Source organism: Styela clava, chromosome 11 (genome assembly GCF_964204865.1).
Source record: "Styela clava chromosome 11, kaStyClav1.hap1.2, whole genome shotgun sequence".
Taxonomy (NCBI): domain Eukaryota; kingdom Metazoa; phylum Chordata; class Ascidiacea; order Stolidobranchia; family Styelidae; genus Styela; species Styela clava.
The window spans coordinates 5,258,995-5,280,055 of NC_135260.1; the positions used below are offsets into that span (position 1 = coordinate 5,258,995).

At 35.9% G+C, this 21,061-nt stretch overlaps 1 protein-coding gene across 1 annotated transcript; it reads left to right on the forward strand.

The window, feature by feature from the left end:
• The first annotated feature begins 4,045 nt into the window (after positions 1 to 4,045).
• On the forward strand, positions 4,046 to 11,658 carry LOC120347414 (uncharacterized). The gene is made up of 10 exons (XM_039417375.2): positions 4,046 to 4,226; positions 5,870 to 5,971; positions 6,442 to 7,471; positions 7,657 to 7,844; positions 7,999 to 8,220; positions 8,391 to 8,531; positions 8,694 to 8,876; positions 9,066 to 9,494; positions 9,732 to 9,855; positions 10,161 to 11,658. The coding sequence occupies exons 2-10, from the start codon at positions 5,903 to 5,905 to the stop codon at positions 10,301 to 10,303; spliced, it is 2,529 nt and encodes an 842-aa protein (XP_039273309.2). The 5' UTR covers positions 4,046 to 4,226; positions 5,870 to 5,902; the 3' UTR covers positions 10,304 to 11,658.
• Positions 11,659 to 21,061: the final 9,403 nt, after the last annotated feature.

Below are 21,061 nucleotides of genomic sequence, written 5' to 3' on the forward strand. Positions count from 1 at the left end.
TAGGTTAGGAGCACTGAAGTAGTTCATATAATAACATCTAAACGTATTTACATGTATTTTTAATAGCTTGAAGCCTTAAAATTGGAGCGTTATGGACACCAAAATGAATTAATTGAATAGACACAACATTTAAAAATTAATTCCAAACTGCTTTTTACTAAATGTGCATTTTTAACATTTTAAAACTTTGTATTTACGAGGGTAACAGGGACACTATAAAATGAATAAACAATCGTGAAACTTTAAAATGTAAAATGAAATTACTTGGAAAATAATGCAGATAGGTCACATATATCCCGCAACATTTGAATGAAAACACGACGTACGCGTAAATGCTGTTGGGTAGTCTGGTCGTTTCGTTCGATTCAAATCAATGAATTTTCGCATTCAAAAATTGCGTGTTTGGTCCGTATTGATTTAATCTGGCATAATTATATAAATATTTTTATTTATGTCCGTATTCATGTAATCTGGCATAAATATGGAATAACTTTATTTATAGTTACACTGTCTAAAATCTGTAAAAAAAAATCGACTCGACGGAAATATGCTATCGTTTGCATCCCATCAGGTGCTCATATATTTTTCATTCAAAGATATTTTGAAATTTTTTATGAACTAATTGCCATGGACCACTGATCATTTTCTGTAACTATTTGCCGTTTCAAGGAATTTGCCAAGGATCTGATGGACTTTAGGATAAAATTTAGGATTCATCTGGTCCATCAAACTTATCTATATGGTCAAAGAGGAACAACCGTACATTTAGATATCACCCATCCAATGTGGTGCCACTTCCAATGATTATAGAGTTCCTATTGCATTCGAATTGAAAAATATTTTGGTTTGTATATGAAGTATATTGAAAGCGTGAATTGTTCTTTAATCGAGTCCCAAAAACGGATGTAACGGTGTAAATTGTATATAAACAGGAGAATGCTCCGACAAAAATATATTGAAACTGCTGGACGATAAACGGAATATTGCAAAGAAAAGTTTGATGCCTTGAATAGAATTATAATATAGGAATTCGAACAAAGCGAATATCAAAATGCCAGGTCAACTTCAGCTACACACAATATATATGTGTGTGTCTAAAAATAACGGTTTCGCATTATTATATTGCCTAACCCTAATAATATATTTACTTAAGGGGTAGAGTCCAATTCATAATTGACACAATGTGACAACTATTAAAAAGTTCATAAGATTATCTTAAATTTAGACGTGGTTTAACTTCGAAACATCAACATTTGGGTGTGTATGGCCCGCGCGTGGTTTAATATTTTACAGATCTGAGATTGAAATATTTCTTTCATCGGGTAAATAGAAAATTCCCGGCTAATTTAGGCGCAATTACATATGAATTCAGGTTAAGTTTACTTACTTTTTCGCTTGCCTATGCAAACTTATCAGGCTGAACGTATCGGCACGCCTTATGACGAAACAATGGTTTACTTTCAAAGGTAAACAAAAGAATTGCGCGCGCTTATCTGACTTATCAAAGCGCATATAGAAAAGTGAACTTAATCTTCAAGTCTTGTGTGTAGTTTGTTCTATTTTCCATTAAACTAAGCATCGAAAACTTGTAATTAGAATGTAATCATTAATTGAATAGTTAGTCTAGTTATTATATCATCAAGATTTCGATAAGTCTCGACATGATATCAATTTATGCTATCTCTACAATCGAGAGTGAAACAGCTAGACTGCTAAAGTTGACTTTCGCCAGTTATTAATGAAGTATAAGGCCATGGTTTGATCATTTTGGACGCACTTGGTGTTTATTTTTGAAGGCTGAAGAACCTCATGTAATTTAAGAGTGATTTGTAACAGTTAGCTCTTTACCAGTCGCAAACTACCATGAATAAGAATGCACCTACTCTGCAGTTTACTCATTAAAATAGGAATTCCACATTTATTCCTTGGAAAGGAAAGCCGATAATATGTCTTAAACATATGGCGAACCTCGGCCGCTGGTCCAGTTACCAGTCCATGTCGGATATGGGAATAGTAACCAGTTATTGGTGCTCCCGAAGTATGCGAACCAAGATGGCGGACAACGGAACGTAACATGGGTAACAGGTTAGGGTTATGCGAATACTTCGGGAGCCCCCAGTTATTTGTTTCAGATGCAAGGACTTCAGTTGATTAGGATGGGTATAAGAAATCATAGCAATGGATACGCGCTAACAAAGGTATACAAGGTATACTCAAACAGCACTTAAAATTGCGACAAATCACTTCGAATGGCAATGATTCATTGCAACGAGGAAAATGTTAAAATTAGTACATTAGAGACGTCAAAGCACCATGAATGGTAGCTGTATGATCCCAAAATCGTAACTGCAATCACCAATCGCCAACAGTGCGCTTGCACCTGTACAATGGAACTTTCGGTGTTGAGATTCTAAAGAGGTGCTAAAATCTAAACGTTGTTCAAATCGATGTTGATTTATTTGTTTACCTGTATTTTCCGGATAACGTTGAGGCTATTGCAGGAATCATGATCGCAACAAGTGAGAAAATATTGATAGGGATTCATATTTATGTCGATTTTGTGTCTTCGATTTGGGTTAGTCAAACTTCAGGTAAGTGGATTCCGAATCAAACGACTTCGTCTTCCATTGGGTATTGCAAACAAATACTTATCCTGGTTCCATAAAATGAGTATCAATCCATTAGAGAGTTGAAGGCTGTAAGAAACATGCAAGGTTGACTATAATAGATATAGGGTGAGAATTTTTATCACATATATACCCTGTTAGAGGAAAGTCGACACGGTGGCTAATATGGCGTATCACGCCTATTGTCGTATTACCTTTATGCGTCTGTCTGCATGGACGCACACCAATATTACAAAAATATTCAAATTCTTTTTATAAAACGCTATTTTATTCCGTGTAATGTAAATATCCTGTATTCATAAATTGGTCTGCTTTTGTGGAAAACCACGTTACGCTAAAAATTGGGTTAATTTACTTATTTGTTTTAAAGCTTCAATCGTGTCAGCTTAGTCTTGTTATCGCCCAAGTTGCTGAAAACAAGGTTTATCAGATTTGGAAGAGTAATAGGAGAGAGAAGATAAAGCGAGAGAATTAAAGAGAGTCGTGGATGATCGAGCGACGCGAAATAAAATAAAGAGAGAAAGATTAGAACGAGAGAAATGGAAAATTCGTAGTAAACGGACTTCGTAGCCATTCTGAATTTGGTCAGGTGCGCGATGGCAGCTAATTCTGTATGTCTGCAGTTTTTGGCGTTTCGTGTCATATTTAGAAACATTTTAGGTATATTTTGACAAGCAGATGTGTATTTGAATCATTTGAGGTTTTCCACCGCAGCGGAATTACCAGTATGAGATTTAAACAATTTCAGTTAGCTTATACTAATCACTTACTGACTTATGAAGCAGAAACCTACGGCAGCCTATGTAATACAGGTTGAACTTAAAACCAATATTACCGATTTTCAATAATGGACGCTTTCTAGCTCCGTCCAGTACAATAATGTACAGGTCGATGCTTCGCGAGGGTATGTGTATAAAAGATTATCGATTGGAAAGGATTATTTCGTCGTATAGGCTGTTATTATGCCTACAACGGAGGCCCAGTTTTGCATATTGAATGAGATTTAGTTAAATACAGTGTTTAGAAAACTATTTCTGCTGAATTTGGATGCGTTTTAAGCTACCGATATTGGTGACTGAAAACTTTATCGCCTATTGCTGTATTGGTTATATCTTTTTATAAATGATCTTATCAAAGTAAAATATTATTTTAGCGTTTTAAAATAAGTTCAATTCGCGTATATATTTATAAATATTGTTTCATATAAGAAATTATTATCAAAAATTAACGCCGTGGTATTTTTTTTATCATGTTGGAAACTTACAGTTTCAACGCGAAACCAGTCTCTGGTTGCGGGTTGGGAATTTTCTCTAGCCGATATAAATGGCCTTTTTTACGGCAGCAATGCTAAACAGTCACTGGCGTCCGCGACACGCGGTGTTGGGCTTCGAGTTGTGTGTACAGCAATGGGCATAAAAGTTATATTTTATATTTCTCAGATCTAAGTTATACATTTATGAGGGATACTACCCTAGTATTGATGAAAAACTTATAAAATCGGAAATAATATTATATAAAAGAAAAACAAGAACAACACTACTACATTGGATTATACATTTATTGGATATACAGGCAACGATATTAGCTTTCAAACAACAGGTAATAAAAGGAAATATGCCTTTTAGAAAGTAAAAGCATATATTAGATACGAAAGCAAGAAATGTGTTAGACTCGTCATAACTTATATAAACATTTTGCCGCCTTGTAGAATCACATTTAGCATAAAATATGTTTACGGTGCCTGTTGAATTCGCCGATGTCCAATATTCAAGGTTTATTATTGACGTTTTGACTTGACTGCACACGGTTCACGGCTTTGGAAAGATCGACGCTTGAGATTTCCATGTGGTCATTTCGTTATCAAAATTTAATTACTCGCAGACTTGACCGCTTTTTATTTCCAAATTACTCTCGACTTTCTCAGGTGCATTTGAAATATCACGCTGCCTCATCAAAAATTAAAGGCGATATAAGTTTAGATAATCCAATAGTACTTCCAGCGAACTTCAAATTAATTCAGTGTTTCCTTTTGAACCGCATGGGAAATTTTAAAGATAATCCGACTTGAGACATGTTTGATTTCTAAGCTCATTAGAATTCACCACGGAAATAACTTTGCGAAAAATATAGTATATTTACCTAAAACACACCGTAATTTGAGTAATTTTTATTCACTAAATAAGACTATTCAAGGGTCGTACCTAAATGTTATACGTACCAAACATTTCAGGAGTGATAAATTACAGTAAAATGCTTATTTATTTTATGAATTTTGCGATTGCTTTATGAAATATAATTATACTATCGGCGGATGACATTATTAAATCTCCCGATTAATATTTGACAATAGTTCCAGTTAATAGAAACCCAGTTAACTGCTTCGTTTGTGACGTTGCATTGTGTTGAATTGTGTACGATTTTCTAATTGTTCGATAACAATAGTGAATGACGTCGTAAATTAGGAATCGTTGATTTGTTACGCCAATTAGAAGTTACTACTTCGCTAGAAACGGTAAACAATCGCCTTGTTATAGTAAAAAAATCGTAAATTGAACAGCAATTTGTGGGTTTCGCCACCGAGAAATGCGTACTTCATCTTACAGAATCCCCTTTTTCGATAACTTTTTCAGTTTCAAAATATCGAATACCTAATACTTAGAAAACCATGTTACGGATTATTTCAAATAACTATCACTATAACCAGGAATATATGGAGTCAAAGGGCGATATTGAAACGTCTATTTAAAAGTATTAGACTTTTGACACAGTTTATACGTTTAGTGAATAGATACCACGTGGCGAGAACCGCGGGTTTGGCGCCGTTATGGGCAAAGGATCCTTCCGCAAACTATTCGAAACTTTATGTTCAATGGACGGGACGTTAACACACAGCGTGGTATTATTTGACTGGCGTTATAATGTGATATAACGTTCAGTTTCACAATGAAAATGAATAATTAGTTTGTTATTTTGCAACGTTTTGTCTCGTAGGTGTTAGAAATCGTTCCGATTCTAAATAGTAAATGAAACACAGTACATAAAAAATGGATTAAAATCTCAGTAAAATCGCTCATTAAAACAAAGCTTTTATAAAAACGTTTAAAAATGTTGTAAAAACTTTGGAACTTGTCGAGAAATTTTAGGAAAACTGTTTTTTATTCATACGGCGGTACTTCTTTGAGCCGCGGTCATCGATACTCTGTTGTATGCTTAATAATTCAACGGTTTAATTTTCTTCACAGAGCGTGTGACGTCACAGACAGACGACGCGTATCATGGAAACAAGAATGTCAAAAGAAGCTCTCTTGCGCCAGGTACTGGACGCCGAAATCAGCATTCCTGATGTAAGTATACATCCATCGCTGTTGCTCAATATTGATGTTCTTAACTTTAATTATTGATAAACAAGATTCGTATATTCATTCATAAACACATTCATACAATTTTAATTATATATATATTAGCTCTAACCAGATTGCAATATTTTTTCATTATATTTGTATTACTTGTCTCGTTAGTTATTCATTCCATCGATAATATTATCTTATTTTATTCCTTAAGTGCCGAGCGCTTTTCGAACACGAAATTCAATTAAAAATAAACTCAAAGAGTCATTATAGTTTAAAGTTACTGAGTACCGATCGAGATCGGTTTTTATTTTATAAGTAAAAGTGAGTATAAATAAGTGTAAGATTTCACTGAAATACATGTAATAGGCCACATCTAGCTTTGAGTATACCATTTTATCAGAAAATCTAAATTGTGATAAATTATGAGACAGTTCTTTAATATCGTTCATTTATTCATATTTCAGGATAAAACAATCTACTCTTATTTACTCGGATATCGACTTTTCCAAAGCGGAGACCAACTGTTGAAGGAAATTCAGGTCCGACTTTGTGGCAAAGAATCTCCCGAAGTTGAGCGCAGATTCCAAAGGCGAAACCAAAGATTAAACCCTCGATCCAAAGGAGCTACGTGCAACAAGTGCCAAAAGAAGCACGAAAACCCCAAAATTATAAGCAAGAGTACAAATAATATGCTCGAAAGGAACAACCCTCCTCTCTACGTTGAGATGTTTCGTACCAATGTCATGATTCAAGCGACTGCTCGTCCTTTAGCAAATAACCTTTCAACTTCAGAATCGGACAATTTATCTCCCGCTTTGTCTTCAAGTTTAAGATCTGATGACATGTTAGCGAAATCGTCCGATTTTGACGATTATTGCGACATAGACGATCTTGAATTTACAGACAATCGAAGAAACACCGCCCCACCGGCTTCATTACAAGCCCTCCCTTCCCCACATAAACTTGGACAATACACTCAAAAATCGCAGAGCAAAAATCAACAAACTGGTACTGACTTTTCCACAAATAAATTGACCCCAGATTTCAAATCCACAGCAAGTTTGGGGATTTTACTCGAAAAATTACCCGAAACCAACATCGACGATGTACAATGTGCTGATGGTGTCGTAGCTTCCGGCGAAGATACAATAAGACGTAGAAAGAAAGGCAGAAGACGAACCACAATCACCGATTCCGAATTCACTGTTCCCCAAGGTGACCAACCCACAATCGAGCCCTTAAAATCCGAAACAGACTCCGTCCACCACGACCGTAGATCCGTGGCATCTAGGGACTCCGGTATTCTGTCCGGTCTCATCGATAACGAACTCGATCTAGATTTTCAGAGCAATAATAATAATAACAACAAAGCCAAAAGTGCGGGCAATACAACTGGAACAGTCGTCACAAAAATGCAAAGCGAACACTCGAGCCAAAATCACGACGATAGCGGATTTATACCGTCCAACGATACTCTGGACCAACTCGCCAAAGGTAAGCTCCAAGCACATCATTACTCCATAAAAATAAAAAATATTATTACTACTTTTATTGAATCAAAAGACTTCCGTAGCTCCGTATAAGATTCAGCAGTTTCGTGTAGATGTTAACATCTAGGAACATCTGATTATTACGGTCATCTTAGCCGGTCAATTCTAAAATCCTTATTTTTCGTTCAGACATCGAAACACAGATTTGTGATCACTTATGCGACGAAAACATCGTTTCAAATGACGCCGAATCAAGGCAGTTACATCTCTTGCACGTACTTCTCGTCTGGGTCCGCGATTTCCCTTCTGATTTCAGAACAACTAAGGCCCTTGGAACGTTAAAAAGTATACTTGGGAGCTTGGAAAAAGGCAAAAAGGTAAGAATAGTATTTCAATTTACATGAATATCATTTGTGGCATTCAGCCTTTTATCCTATGTAAAAACTATACTACGTAACAACCGGGTTATTACTCAGTCAAGTAATGTCTCTTCCAAGATTCAAGATTTTCAAGTCAATGCTTTAATTTTAGGATCTCAAAGACCACTGCAGCCAGGTTCTTGATACCTTGAGTCGATGCACGAATGTGCAAAACACTTATGAAAAGTATCTGCTCGATGCAGAAAAGAAAGACACCCTGAAAAAGTCCGAAGACTTCCACGCAAATAAAGAGGACATGATCTCCATGGTTACTGGAATGAACGACGTAGGAGATGCCTACAAGATGGCTGAACAACTGTGCCTTATCGAAATGGTAAGATACAAATCGATTTAAAATAAACGTAAATTAAGATGAATTAAATGATATTTTCACAGTCTTGGTAATATTGTTCTATATCCACCAGGGTGGGTCATTCTTATTCTTGTATTCTTTAAATATAACACTAGTTTTCAATGTCTATAACATTTCTTTTTCATTTTCAGGATCTTCTAAGTCATCTCGGAGCGGAAGAATTTTTACAAATGTTTGACACCAAGAAAAACGATTCTACGAAAACGAATTTGGGGGCTTCTGTTGCTTGGTTTAACCGATTAAGTCATCTCGTCGCAACTTCAGTTTGTGTGGTAAGTGTACTGTTAGTTATCCATTGAAAACTTATATGAATGCATAATTATTTTCAGCCTTTCATTACATACTACTAGTTAAATAATTCCAAAGATTTAACCAATTTGTAAACCGCAGTTTTCTTTGCTTTTTTCGTTCTAACATATAATATTCTTTTGCAGTGTCGAAAGCCAAAGCACAGACGTCACGTGATCTCTTTATTCACCCGAGCTGCATCAAGGTGTTACGAATTATCAAATTTCAATTCAGCAATGGCTATTCTAACCGGTCTCAGCTTGGGTGCAGTTTCAAGGCTAAAACGAACATGGAACAAGGTGGAAATCGAAGAAATCGAACGCTTACAGGTAACTATCCCTCTACTCTTTGTTTAGATATTTATATAAATCAAAAATCAAAATGTATACCAACTTATAGAAGTCAAAAATGTTGATTGAAAACTACCATTTGAATTTATCACACATTTTAGGTATTTTGGTTTTATAGATTGATTGGCCATTCTATCCACATTACTAAATTTATTATTCATTTTTCAGAGCGTGTTCGACCCTAGCAACAACTTCCGTCGGTATCGCACCATGTTCAATGAAAGATGGGCGGCAATGCGTAGTCAACAATCTCCCGGAAGTGACGTCAAACCCCAACCAATCCCAGAAAACCGATATTCAACTGTATCACAACATTCTGCGACATCACGATTATCGGTCGCCTCTCTTACGTCACAACATAGAGACTCCGGGATCGAATGCGAAAACGAATCCGCATCGACATCAAAATCGTCGCCAACTACGTCATCATCAACGTCATCGTCACCTAAAAGCAGGTTTACTTTTGACGATATCACATCAAGAACCGGAATCGAAGATGGTGTACTGGTACCGTTCTTGACGTTAATGGTTAAAGACGTTTATTTCCTCAACCACGCGACACCGACAGTCGAAAACGATGGAACGATAAATTTTGAGGTAATTTGAATTGCTTTTTCGACCACACACTTTAATTAAAAACGTCATTGGACTTTGAAACATCTAAGACTGAGTTTCACATTTCTGTGATATTATTAAATGCCTATGACAAGGAATAATTCAACAGGTTTCGCTGAATGCCCCATATCACACTGCTTTCTGCTTTTTTATATCAATAATTTAAGTTACAAACTTTTACATACCATATCAATCTAAACTTCAATTTTTCAATCACAGAAACTTCGTCATCTTGGTGAAATATTACATCCGTTGGAAACGTGGAAGAACACTCCTTGCGTTTATAAGAAGAACGAAGAGTTACAAGAATTTCTTCTTCATTCAACGATATTAAAAGATTCAGGTAAATAGTACTTTTTTTTCCAACTTTTTCGTAATATTTTGGTCATGTAGTAAGAAGTAAACGAGAAAAAAACTGTATTTCAATACACAATATCCCAAAACCCTACATAAGTTGCCACAAGAAAGCTGAACTAGATAGTATTAATTAAACAAACAGTTTTAATCACAAATTTACATATTTATTTCACAAATAAACTTGCTATTTCGCGGAGAAAGAGATTGTTATTCTCATTTAAGTTATAAATTATGCGTTTAGCGTTTTTAAATCAAAAATATCAAATTATAACTTTTTGTTATTCTTTTCAGAACTTTACAATTTGTCTTACAAACGTGAACCACCCAAGAACAAGTTTGAAAAATCACAACTAAAGACGATACGAGCGGAAATGGAATACAGAAAACGCGGGAACATGGTCAGGCGAATGATCGCTAGGAGAAAGACCATGTAAACCTCATTGAACTGATGACGTCATAGATAGATGACGTCACACATGGTTCTAAAATCGAAGCTCTTGGAAGTTCTTCCGAGTGCGGAATAGAGAGGAGGAGGCTGCCGCCGAATACAATCCACGATTGTTATTATGCATTCCCGCATCATTGTGACGCACAATTAAACTTGATGCAGTATTGTTACGCACAATATAACTTACATGAACATTCCGTTTGTTTTGTTGTTACATAACAAAAGGCATACTAGGACACCTATGAGGTGGTCCGATCATTCCTGTTTAGTATCCATGTATAGTACCTAGTACTCAACTCAGGGGGAATAACCGTTATATTCCCCCCAAATGAAATGTACAATAATCATTGTATCTAAAATAGATGTGATTTTGACAACTATTGCTACTATTAGAGAAACGGGTAAAATGACTAAAATTTGGTGGTTATTGATAGTCTTTTCACTGTTCTTCTAATAGTAAAGGCAATTGAAATATTAGTTCGTCCCGTGACAATCAAACTATGAGGATTGTTGTTGTTATGTTTGATTTTGCAAGAGTGCCTTATGTTTTTTTATCTGAGAATTTGTTTCACGTGTTTAATTTTTTTCTTGCACTAGTGCGAATTCCTTAGAAGGTGTTTCAAACCGCCTGAAAAATCGCAAAATTCAGTAGAAAAATCAGTAGTTTCTAGTATAATCACTGTTGTACTGTATACATTTGATTCACAGCTTATGTATATATATATATATATATATAAATGGGAAATATATATATAATTTGATTTTCCCTTAAATAATAAATAAATTAAAGAAACGCGCGCCTGCGATGCATCTGATCCCGTATCATTTTTGTGGATGAAACAATTGTTTTGTTCATTTTCACAAAATAACAAATATTCACATCCTTGAGCGCTAAATTTTTGACCAAACTGTGAAAAATTGAAGTAGCAAAAACTGTGGCTTTAAAAATCATTAAAACCAGTGAAAAATTATAAAATTTATCGTCAACCTTTTTTCATTTTGTTTTTGTTTGAAAAATATTGTTCCTATTGTTTCCATTTTTGCCGAATTTTTTCCGCGTAGATTTTGTTTTCGAAAATCTATTTTTTGTACTTTATTTTTTTGTTTAATATTATAAATATTGACGCTTTAACTGCCCGCAAATTATAGTTTGTGCAAGAAAAACTTTGTTGAGTATGCTCAAATTGGCTGTGATTTAGCTGATCTAAATTTGATGTATATTTTACAAAGTAATTGTACAATAATTTTGTCAATGCTGTGTTGCGTTTCAAATGCTCATTAGAGGTTATATTGCAAATTTTGCTTATTTTTCGCAAATAAATGAAAAAGCTGAGAAAACTACATGTTGTGATATTGGATAGAATAGAATTACAGACAGATGAAGGCGAGACGTTAGTGGTGAGAGCTTTCTCTTAACATCTTATATAACAGCGGTACCCAACCGGGGCCCATGGCCCTCCAAGAGGGCCACAGAACAGGTGAAAAGGGCCACAATGCTAGGCGCAAAACTGATTTTACGTTTCCCTTTACAAGAAAACTTCCTGTTTTTTCTAGTTTCATTGCTTGATTAGGTTATTTCACAGGGTGTTTTCACTTTGTTGAGCATGAATTGTTTAAGTCACAACGAAACTCCCCCGTTTCTTCTAGTTCCATTGCTTGATAAGGGTATTTCACAGGGTGTTTTCACTTTGTTAAGCATGAATTGTTTGATAATAATTGGAATCGGAATCTACCAATCAAAATAACATGATTACCACGGAGACGATAAACAGAGGGAGGAGCCACGAAGGCTAAAAGCATCCGGAAGGGGGTCACGAGCCATAGAAAGTTAGGAACCACTGTTTTAAAATATAGAGTTTTTATCGCTAACAGCTTTGAAACCTCGCATATGACAGTTAAATCAAAAACACCCTGGGTTTGTGTTAATTGCTGGACAGCTCAGATTTTATGATCACCTGAGTCAGGCCATACTATAAACGAGGTGAAGGAAACATCGATAACCACAGTTTTTTCCTCAGTTGTTCTAGTATTTCCTTGTACTAGTTCTAGTTCCATCGTAGAGATTTGTTCTCATGTAGGAGTCCCACACAAATTGCAAATAAATATTCCGGGCTGGAAAACCAACATGTGAAAGCAACTGATGGCGCTCCAGAAGTGTGTGTACCAATATGAAGGTAACTAATTTCGCTCGGCTATTTTACATCAAGTTGTGTAAAGCAACGGAAGCCTATGGGCGGGGGTATATTCACTTGACTAACACAGACAGTTCCCGAACTCGTTATAAAACTGAAATAAGGAAAATAAGTAGAAAATTATGGCCAAATCCTAACCTGGTATACATACTACGGGAGTATCCAACTGATTACCAGAATATATATTTTTGTATCAAACCGTGACGGCTAACTAGTTTTATACTGCATGCTAATAACTCGGTTTTCATCAAACTGGGCACTCGGAACGTGTGATTTCCTTTATTCTTTGACTGTAATGGCAAATAATATTCCAAATTAATAAACTTGCGGTCGAGACACCATACCTTGTACCTCGGACAATATGTCTTCGATACGAGCTTACTTTTTCAACCACGAGAAACACTGTATTTACTAGCAGTAGTTCTCAAACTTTTCAAGTCTCGCGCCCCACCTCTAAAAAACTATCTAACAATAAGCTACAAATAACAGATAGTATAGCGAAAATATGTTTTATTTAAAAAACAAGTTGAAAATATGTTCAATTCAAGGTTTTGTAGTGGATAATGCACATCGTAAATCGTTTTCACAATTAACAATAAAAATGTAAATATCCAAAATAAGGCGGCCAAGATCGAATCTAACAAATTTTTTTATTTTTCATCAGACTCACGGCCCCTTGAAAAAATTGTCTATTGTGTACGGCGCGTCCCGTCGTTTGAGAACCACTGTACTAGATTGAGCACTTTGCTAAACGTTGTAGAAGTTTTGTAATTGGGGACAAGTTTTGGCTTCTATTATTCATCTGTCATCCAATCGTTCACCGCAAAGAAGTTGGTCACACTATGACGAAGATTAGTTGGTGAGAGTTAAATAGGTTGTATTGTGAACATCAGACATTGTATTAACATAGCGAGTGATTCTTATCAGGCTTACTTCGAGTGATGCATGCACAATTAAAAAAATAGAAACACAATTCAAATCGAATAGTGTTGTTAACCATTGCGGGATTAAAACAGAGAAAGAATCCCTATTAAAGTATGTCTGCAAAATCATTCGAAATGATTGCTAAACTGTATGGTTTTCTTCTCACTAATTGCATATCTCCGTTGTTATGTCAGATACATTCTTGCATTTTCGGGACGGGTGACGGTTGGATTCTTAGCAAAAGCTTTCAGTTTTCTTCAACTCCCCCCTATAATGTTTTGTACCCACACCCAGACGCAATACACTCCAGTGGAAGCATTATCAGACACACTATACAAAGTCTCCACAAAAAAAAACGTCAACGCTTAAAATGGGAAATTGGTAATTAATCAGTTAGGGTTTGCGTTTGGAATGCAGACCACGCTGGAATTCAAATCATTCCATACTTATTAAGTGTTTTTCCGACATCTCACATTTAGCATTAGCGGCGGAGGCTTTTTACAAAAGATCCGCATCACCTGCTCTTACTTTTCATCTGCTTTTATTGACAAACTGGGCTATCAAACTACCTATATTGTGATAGAGAACTGGCACTTGTTGTTTAAGCCCCCAATTTTTGCTTGTTGTTGAAAATATCCAAGTTACTATAGATGTTAGCTACCAAAGGCGGCGAGACGCTTTCGAAGTTGTGAAAGCTGGTTTGGAGTTCTCCAAATCATTCCTAACGTCACTTGTTGATCACTTAATTTATAAAATTTTTTGTAAACTGTTGCTCAAACAATACAAACGATGCGAAACTGTCAAAAATCAGACCAAGCCATGACGCGCATCAAATATAAAATGCATTTATTTTTTCGACTCAAGAGCATCATCTACTGGAACAATCTCTGATTCATTTATAATAGAGCGTTTGTTTGTCCAAGGTTTTTTTCCAGAAAAGATCCGATTTTTCTTTAAATTCGTTACACCCAGAAGAGTCCTTGATTACCCCAAGTCTAAGACGTATGTCACTGCAAATCTTCATGCAACTATTTAGCGCGCAATAGTGTTTGTATTTGTGCCATGCGTCCCAGCGGTCGAGACTGTTTTGCATACTGGGCTACGTATCACAGCGACGGAACCGAACGAATTGTCCAATACACAGATTTTGAGCTTATATGCTTTGGAGAAAGGCGTCAAATGAAGATAACAACATGCTATATTTACCTTATACTAAATTGTTGAGTATCTCCCACGAGTCTCCGTCTTTATTCTCGATCTCGACTTTCTTCAGATTATTTCGCGTCTTTCAGGTAGTAAAGATGTACTTGAAATGGGTCAATTTTGTCGGAGAATAGTCAGAAATGGGTGCGTGGTTTCATAGATTTAGGCCATCATCACAAAAGCTCCCCTAGTATGTCCAAGACAAGCCGTTATCTATCGTGGAGGAATTTTACTAGTTTGGGGAAGGAAATCTTATTCTGTAATTGAGTATGCTATGTAGTATGTTTTACTTCAATATTGAATCAGTCATAAGTAATGTAATGCAGAGTTATAGCATATCACAAACTATTCGAAAATTTGAGTGCAAGTTGTGTGTATTACTTGTTAATGATTTATAAGGAAACGGAATTTTGTGCACAACAATAAAAAGTTGGAAAGAAGGAATGTATAAAAAGCTAGCTCTTTTACGCACCTGTGTGTATGTTCCTGGTCCGAATATTCTCAAATAACCGGATACTTTTCCTGGAAAGAGTTTGTGGACACGTCCTTTGTCCGATTACTAATTCATGTCGGGCACGGCAATAATTATCCAGTTATCTGTTTTGGGTGTACGGTTTCAATTACTATGGTATATATATGACTAATGACTGCAGGTGTATAAAGCCCAAAGACTAATAAATCTAGCTAGTACATGATGTTTTCCCTCACAAGGTCCTAATACTAACTAATACGAGCAAATTACAGTGCGGTCCACATCCTCCAACTGCCCATGCCATAATATACAAATTACATGTAGTCTATGTCGGCTTCATCGTATCCATGATGATTCTATATTCAGATCTACATTGCAACACAATTTTACCTAAAAACGCCAGTCGTCAACATCAAATAATACAACACTATATTATCTCTAAGCCGTACGGCATTCTTAGATAAACAGGACAACCAATCAACAACACTAGTGCATAGGCCAGGGGTGGGCAACCTTTTTCAGCTCGCGTGCCAAAGTCGGCTAAATTTAACGACAAAACTGTTTCGCGTGCCGACCAAAATTAAGAACAACGCTTCGCCACTTTTAAAGCAAAGATACACAATAATAACCCTTTTAAACATGTACAGACAAATTCACTAATCGGAAAAATATCATTCCGACAAATGGATTTGATTACTTTTCTTATTCTATACCAGTGAGACTTCTGCTGCTGCATTACTGCTGATAGAGATTTTACATTGGGTTTATATTTTATAACTTCCAGAGAAATACACTAACTACTGGTTTCATCTTTCAGGCTACTCCTATTACGAGACTCAATAATGTTCATACCTGATAACCAAGATTCCCAAGTATATATAGATGAAAACATGGACATGGTTTATTATGAGGCAACTTCACAATTAAAACAGCATAAAACAGAGAAAACAAGAAAAACACGTCCGGCCACCAGCGCGGCGACCGGAGAAGAGGCGGGAAGCTCTTTTTCTCACGACTCGATGGTGGTCGGAGTCTCACAGTAACCGGACCCGGATGAAGTATATCCAAATGAAGGGTCCTCGAAAAGCATATAGGCAAATATAAAAAGACACTAAACTAAATTAAAACACACAGATAATAAAATCCGTGACACAAGTAATTTACAACTGATAGTGACTAATGAAGTTACTTGCTCATCTAGCATATGGCATCGTATGAATGGCTAATTATGGCTTGTTTTGTTACACATTTCACATTTTTTTGAACATGTTTGTTTGACTTTTGTATAAATTAAGCAATGAATTAAATTTTGAAATACGCGCGTCAACTGATCATAATGGCGTCTAATGTTGTATTCCTTCAGAACTGAAATATTTTGTTGGCAAGGAAGACAAATCGCTGAAGTTTGATACTTTTCAATAAAGAAATAAAAACGCTGCCATTCATCTAAAAAATGTCTGTTTTCTGTGCCTAGTTTTTGTTTTGTGACATTTTTAAGCTTTCTTAATATACGGCTGATATCTAAAATACTGCGGTGTGTAATCCTTATACCCATACATATACATAAGATACCGGTATAATTCAATTGTTACGAAATAAACGTGCTTAAACTGTGATAATGATGTAACGATAGGCGATATCTGAAACTCAGAAGGTAAGCACATGAAGTGTTAAACTATTTCACTCAAGTTCGGCGGGCCATTTTAAATCGTTACGCGGGCTGTAATTGGCCCGCAGACTGAGGTTTGGAACCCCTCATCTCCACTGATAAATATGCCATAGTCGTTATATTTGAATACAATTATATTTGAGTTAGGAATTACAGTGTGGAATCGCACCTGGGAATAACGGTGTGAATTCGGCGGCGGGGATTGTTTGAAATTTTAGGGGGGTGTTCACCCCCTGGTGTAGAGAAATCACTGGGAGGGCATATATTAAAATCAATTTTAAGATTCAAGCTAGGTCTTATTATTGGGGTAGGTCTTATTTTCGGGGAAACACGGTAGAAAGGTAAAACGAATAAATTGATTCATATTCACAGCATTTAAAATGAGAAACAATAAAAAAATTTATAATAAAAACAATAGGTAAAATATTCAATTATATATTAGTTACTGTGTTTCCCCAATGGGCATATATACAATGAGTGGAAACTTCCAAATATTTGCTCATTAATCCTCATAATTCTCTACTTTATAATTTTGTTTTCGATAAATGAAAATAAAAGACATTCCCCCAAAATAGGCCCTAGTGTTATTTTTCGAAAACGAAAATGGAACAAGACCGTGATCAGCCAACCAGCTTGCTGGCTTGTCCTCCCAACGCCTCTACCCCAACTATTTTTTCTAAGTTATTGATCAGTGCGGCCTAACTAAATAGACAGAAAAAAAGTTTCACACCTAAGTAACTGACTTTTTTACTCTCTATTTTTGAGAAACGTTGGCGTAAATAACTCAATAAATGCAGTACAAGAAACCCTGTGATAAGATAACCCAGCATGAAACAGATTGGAAAGTTTCCAGTTTTCACCAATTTATACCCGAATATTGTTACACACACCATTAATAACGTTTTGGGAACGGCGTAAAAATCGTATTAATGAAACAAGAAAAAAATATAGCATTGTGAGAAGTTTATACAATATGGTGACAACCATCAGATAGTGATAAAGAGCAATCATATACGAGTCACGTGCCTGGCAAAACACACATTAAAACTCTTAACACTCGTGTGGAATACAAAGTGGGTAAGAGATAAAATAATTAGGAGTAATCGAGCAAACAAAGAATAGGCTTGCTCATTACAAAGAGATGCTTCTTTGCTACATTGACTCCAATTTTGCTGCTGGGGGAGGAAACTTTGTCAATATCAGTCAATCAAAATATTATTTAGCGTCAATCAAAGCAGAAACCCCAAATGCATTTATTAATAATAAGGGCATCATTATGTTTATACCTTTAATATTTTCGACTTTGAGTTAGCGGACAGGATAACCACGAAGCAACAGTAATGCTTTAATTAATTTACAACGCCCCGATTACAATAGGATTTGTTAAGAAATTGGTTTTCAGCATGGCACAGTTTTGGTTTTTCTATTGTTTTAGTTAGATCAGGAGACCCAAGATTCCGGATTGGTTATTTATTACCACGGCAACTCTACACTTCAAACCCAAAAAGCAGCAGACACAACTGAAAAGAAGCCGATCTCCAGGCCAGCGGCCGAAGAAGAGAGCAAGAGATTTATATTCTCTCGCACGTGTAATGGATGGTCAGCGTCTCATAATAGAAATTTGGGCGCTCCAGAAGTATGTGCACCAAAATGGCGCACAACCTCATAACCCCAACCTGGTACACATACTATGTTCAGGTTGTGCGCCATCTTGGTGCACATACTTCGGGAGCACCCAGATTCGTATGTTACCACAATACTCAATACTCAGACCCGACTCAACAGCATTGAATAGGGGGTCAGCAAATAATAAAAAATATATAGAAACATAAATACGTACACTATAGTCCAGAGGTCATCAACCTTTTCGAGGCCGAGGGCTACTTTCTGGGTACAGATCAAGCTGCGGGTTACCAGTTCAATGTACACTTCTAAAAGTCAGTTTGCTCGATTAAGCTTCAAATATTGATAATTACTGTTATTTAGTCAAGTAGAGCAACTAAGTAGAGACACTGATAAACTTTAGAATTCCCCAGGAAATCAAACGATTATACCAAGTATCAAATAAATTTCTATCAATAACACTTCCATTTCAAAACTGAATGTTTCCAAATTGATTTTAAAGTGATCACTACTAATACTATAATATCCTGTTTGTTCCTGTTGGAGTGAGTCGCGGCGGTGTGTACCATTGTGCTAGGCGTTAAGAACGTTAGGTTCGCAGGTTAGAATTCCACGTGGGGATAGTTATGTACAAGAGGTATGCTGAACTCCTCGCCGCCGTTGGGTGGTTGGTTACGGCTGGTTACGGCTCCTGTCGCCATCAAGTTCATGCTTCCAAAAACTAATAACTAGCTAATCCCAAACCCGACATGAAATGGTAACCGGACGAGAATGCGTGCCTTCTGCGTTGGGTGAGCCGTCTTATCGACTATCTTCTCCCTCGGTATAAATATGTAAATCCCATCCTATCCTTAGTTTATGTCAAAATGTTGATTCACAAAGATAAGTGGAACCAGACAATGGTCTCGTAAAATAGGATTGCTGTAGGATTTGAATCGCGAACTTTTTCTGCCTGTACTGCGCTGACCAGTGAGTGAGTGGATAGTCAGCGCAGTAGATGCGTGACAAGATGTAAAATATCTCTTCGCTTTGCCGTCGCTACAATCACCCCACTAATGAGACACACGCAGACTGTTTTCATGGTGGTAATATATATATATATATATAATAACGGACAAGAAAAAGCGCGGTTTCGTGCAAATTGATATCATTGTGACGTCATAATTCGAACATTGTTGATTAACCCGTCACATTACCGGGGTCAACCAAAAATCAGGTTGATGGTTACAATAATTAATATAGTGTCATTCCCAGTTCCCATATAAGTGTGATTAATACAAGAATAGCAGGACAAAATTAATTGATGTAGCTTACTTATAAGCGCCGTTATTAAGTTTAGTTTGGAACAGACCTGCGGGCGACTCTTATTGTCTTCGCGGGCGACTTGGTGCCCGCGGGCAACGCGTTCGTGACCCCTGCTATAGTCCATGACACATGACAAGGAATTCTTTTTATCAAAACCAGAAAAACGTGAACTCGAGATGGCGCTGAGAGACTAATCGGCATAAGCAAGAGAAACATAGAAAAAAAATAATTCTCTCATGTTTATTCTGTAAGATAATTTGAGGTTTAGGGAATTTATTAAAATTGTTTGCTGCTATATAATGTTTTATAATTTTTGAAAATCCAAAAAATGCATGTCCTATAGAGTGAAATGATATTGTTATTTATTGTTTTTTGATTTTGAACGATATTGTTTATTGCAATACTGTTTTTATTTAATAAAAATCATATGAAAAAAAAAAAAAAAAAAAAACATAGAAAATAGAAGAAGAATTTGGTTTATGACGGGTACTGTCGGTGCGCTACAAATCATATTAATTTTTATTTATATTTACATTGTTCCGGTTGGATACTGTCTAAGTAAATAGGGAGAATTCTAAATATTAGCTCAAACTCAAAGACACCGTACCCCAAACAAAAGCCAAAAAAACCGTATTGTATTTAAGAAAGTGCCAATGAAAGCTGGCCCATTGCCATACTCATAAAGACGCTCCAGAAGCTTGTGTACCAATATGGAGGTAACTAATTTTGTTTGCTTATTTTACATCAAGTTGTGTAAAGGGACTGAATCCTATAGACAGGGGGTATATTCACTTGGCTAACACAGACAGGCAGTCCTCGAACTCCTATAAGAACTAAAATAAGCAAAATCGAAATAAAATTATGGCCTAACCCTAACTTGGTACACTGTTAAAAAAATTAGTAAATATACTAATTTTTCTAGTAAATTTTTACTAATTTTTCGTTGAATTTTACTTTCTACAAGAGTATTTTATTGAAATCACGTGACTTGCTTAGCTGAGCCAATCAGGGTGCTTGTTTGTTAATAGTTTACTAATGAATAGTAATTTCACTGATCAGTTAGTAATTAATATAACAGAAAAATAGTAAAAAGATTAGTATACTTGGAAAAAGTAAAAAAATCTAAGATCCTCTAATTTACGAGTAACTATTCTTTCCAATAAACGAATTTATCTACCTACGCATGCGATATAGTCACGAAGCAAATTTAAATACTCCTTTAGAATTTCATCTAAATTTTGCTCTGGGTATTAATTTGAATTAATTTTATTCTAAAATTATTTTGGTTCATCACCCAAAAATTCTGATTGTTTTGCTATTGCATTAGACAAGATAAGATATTGTTTTTATATATTA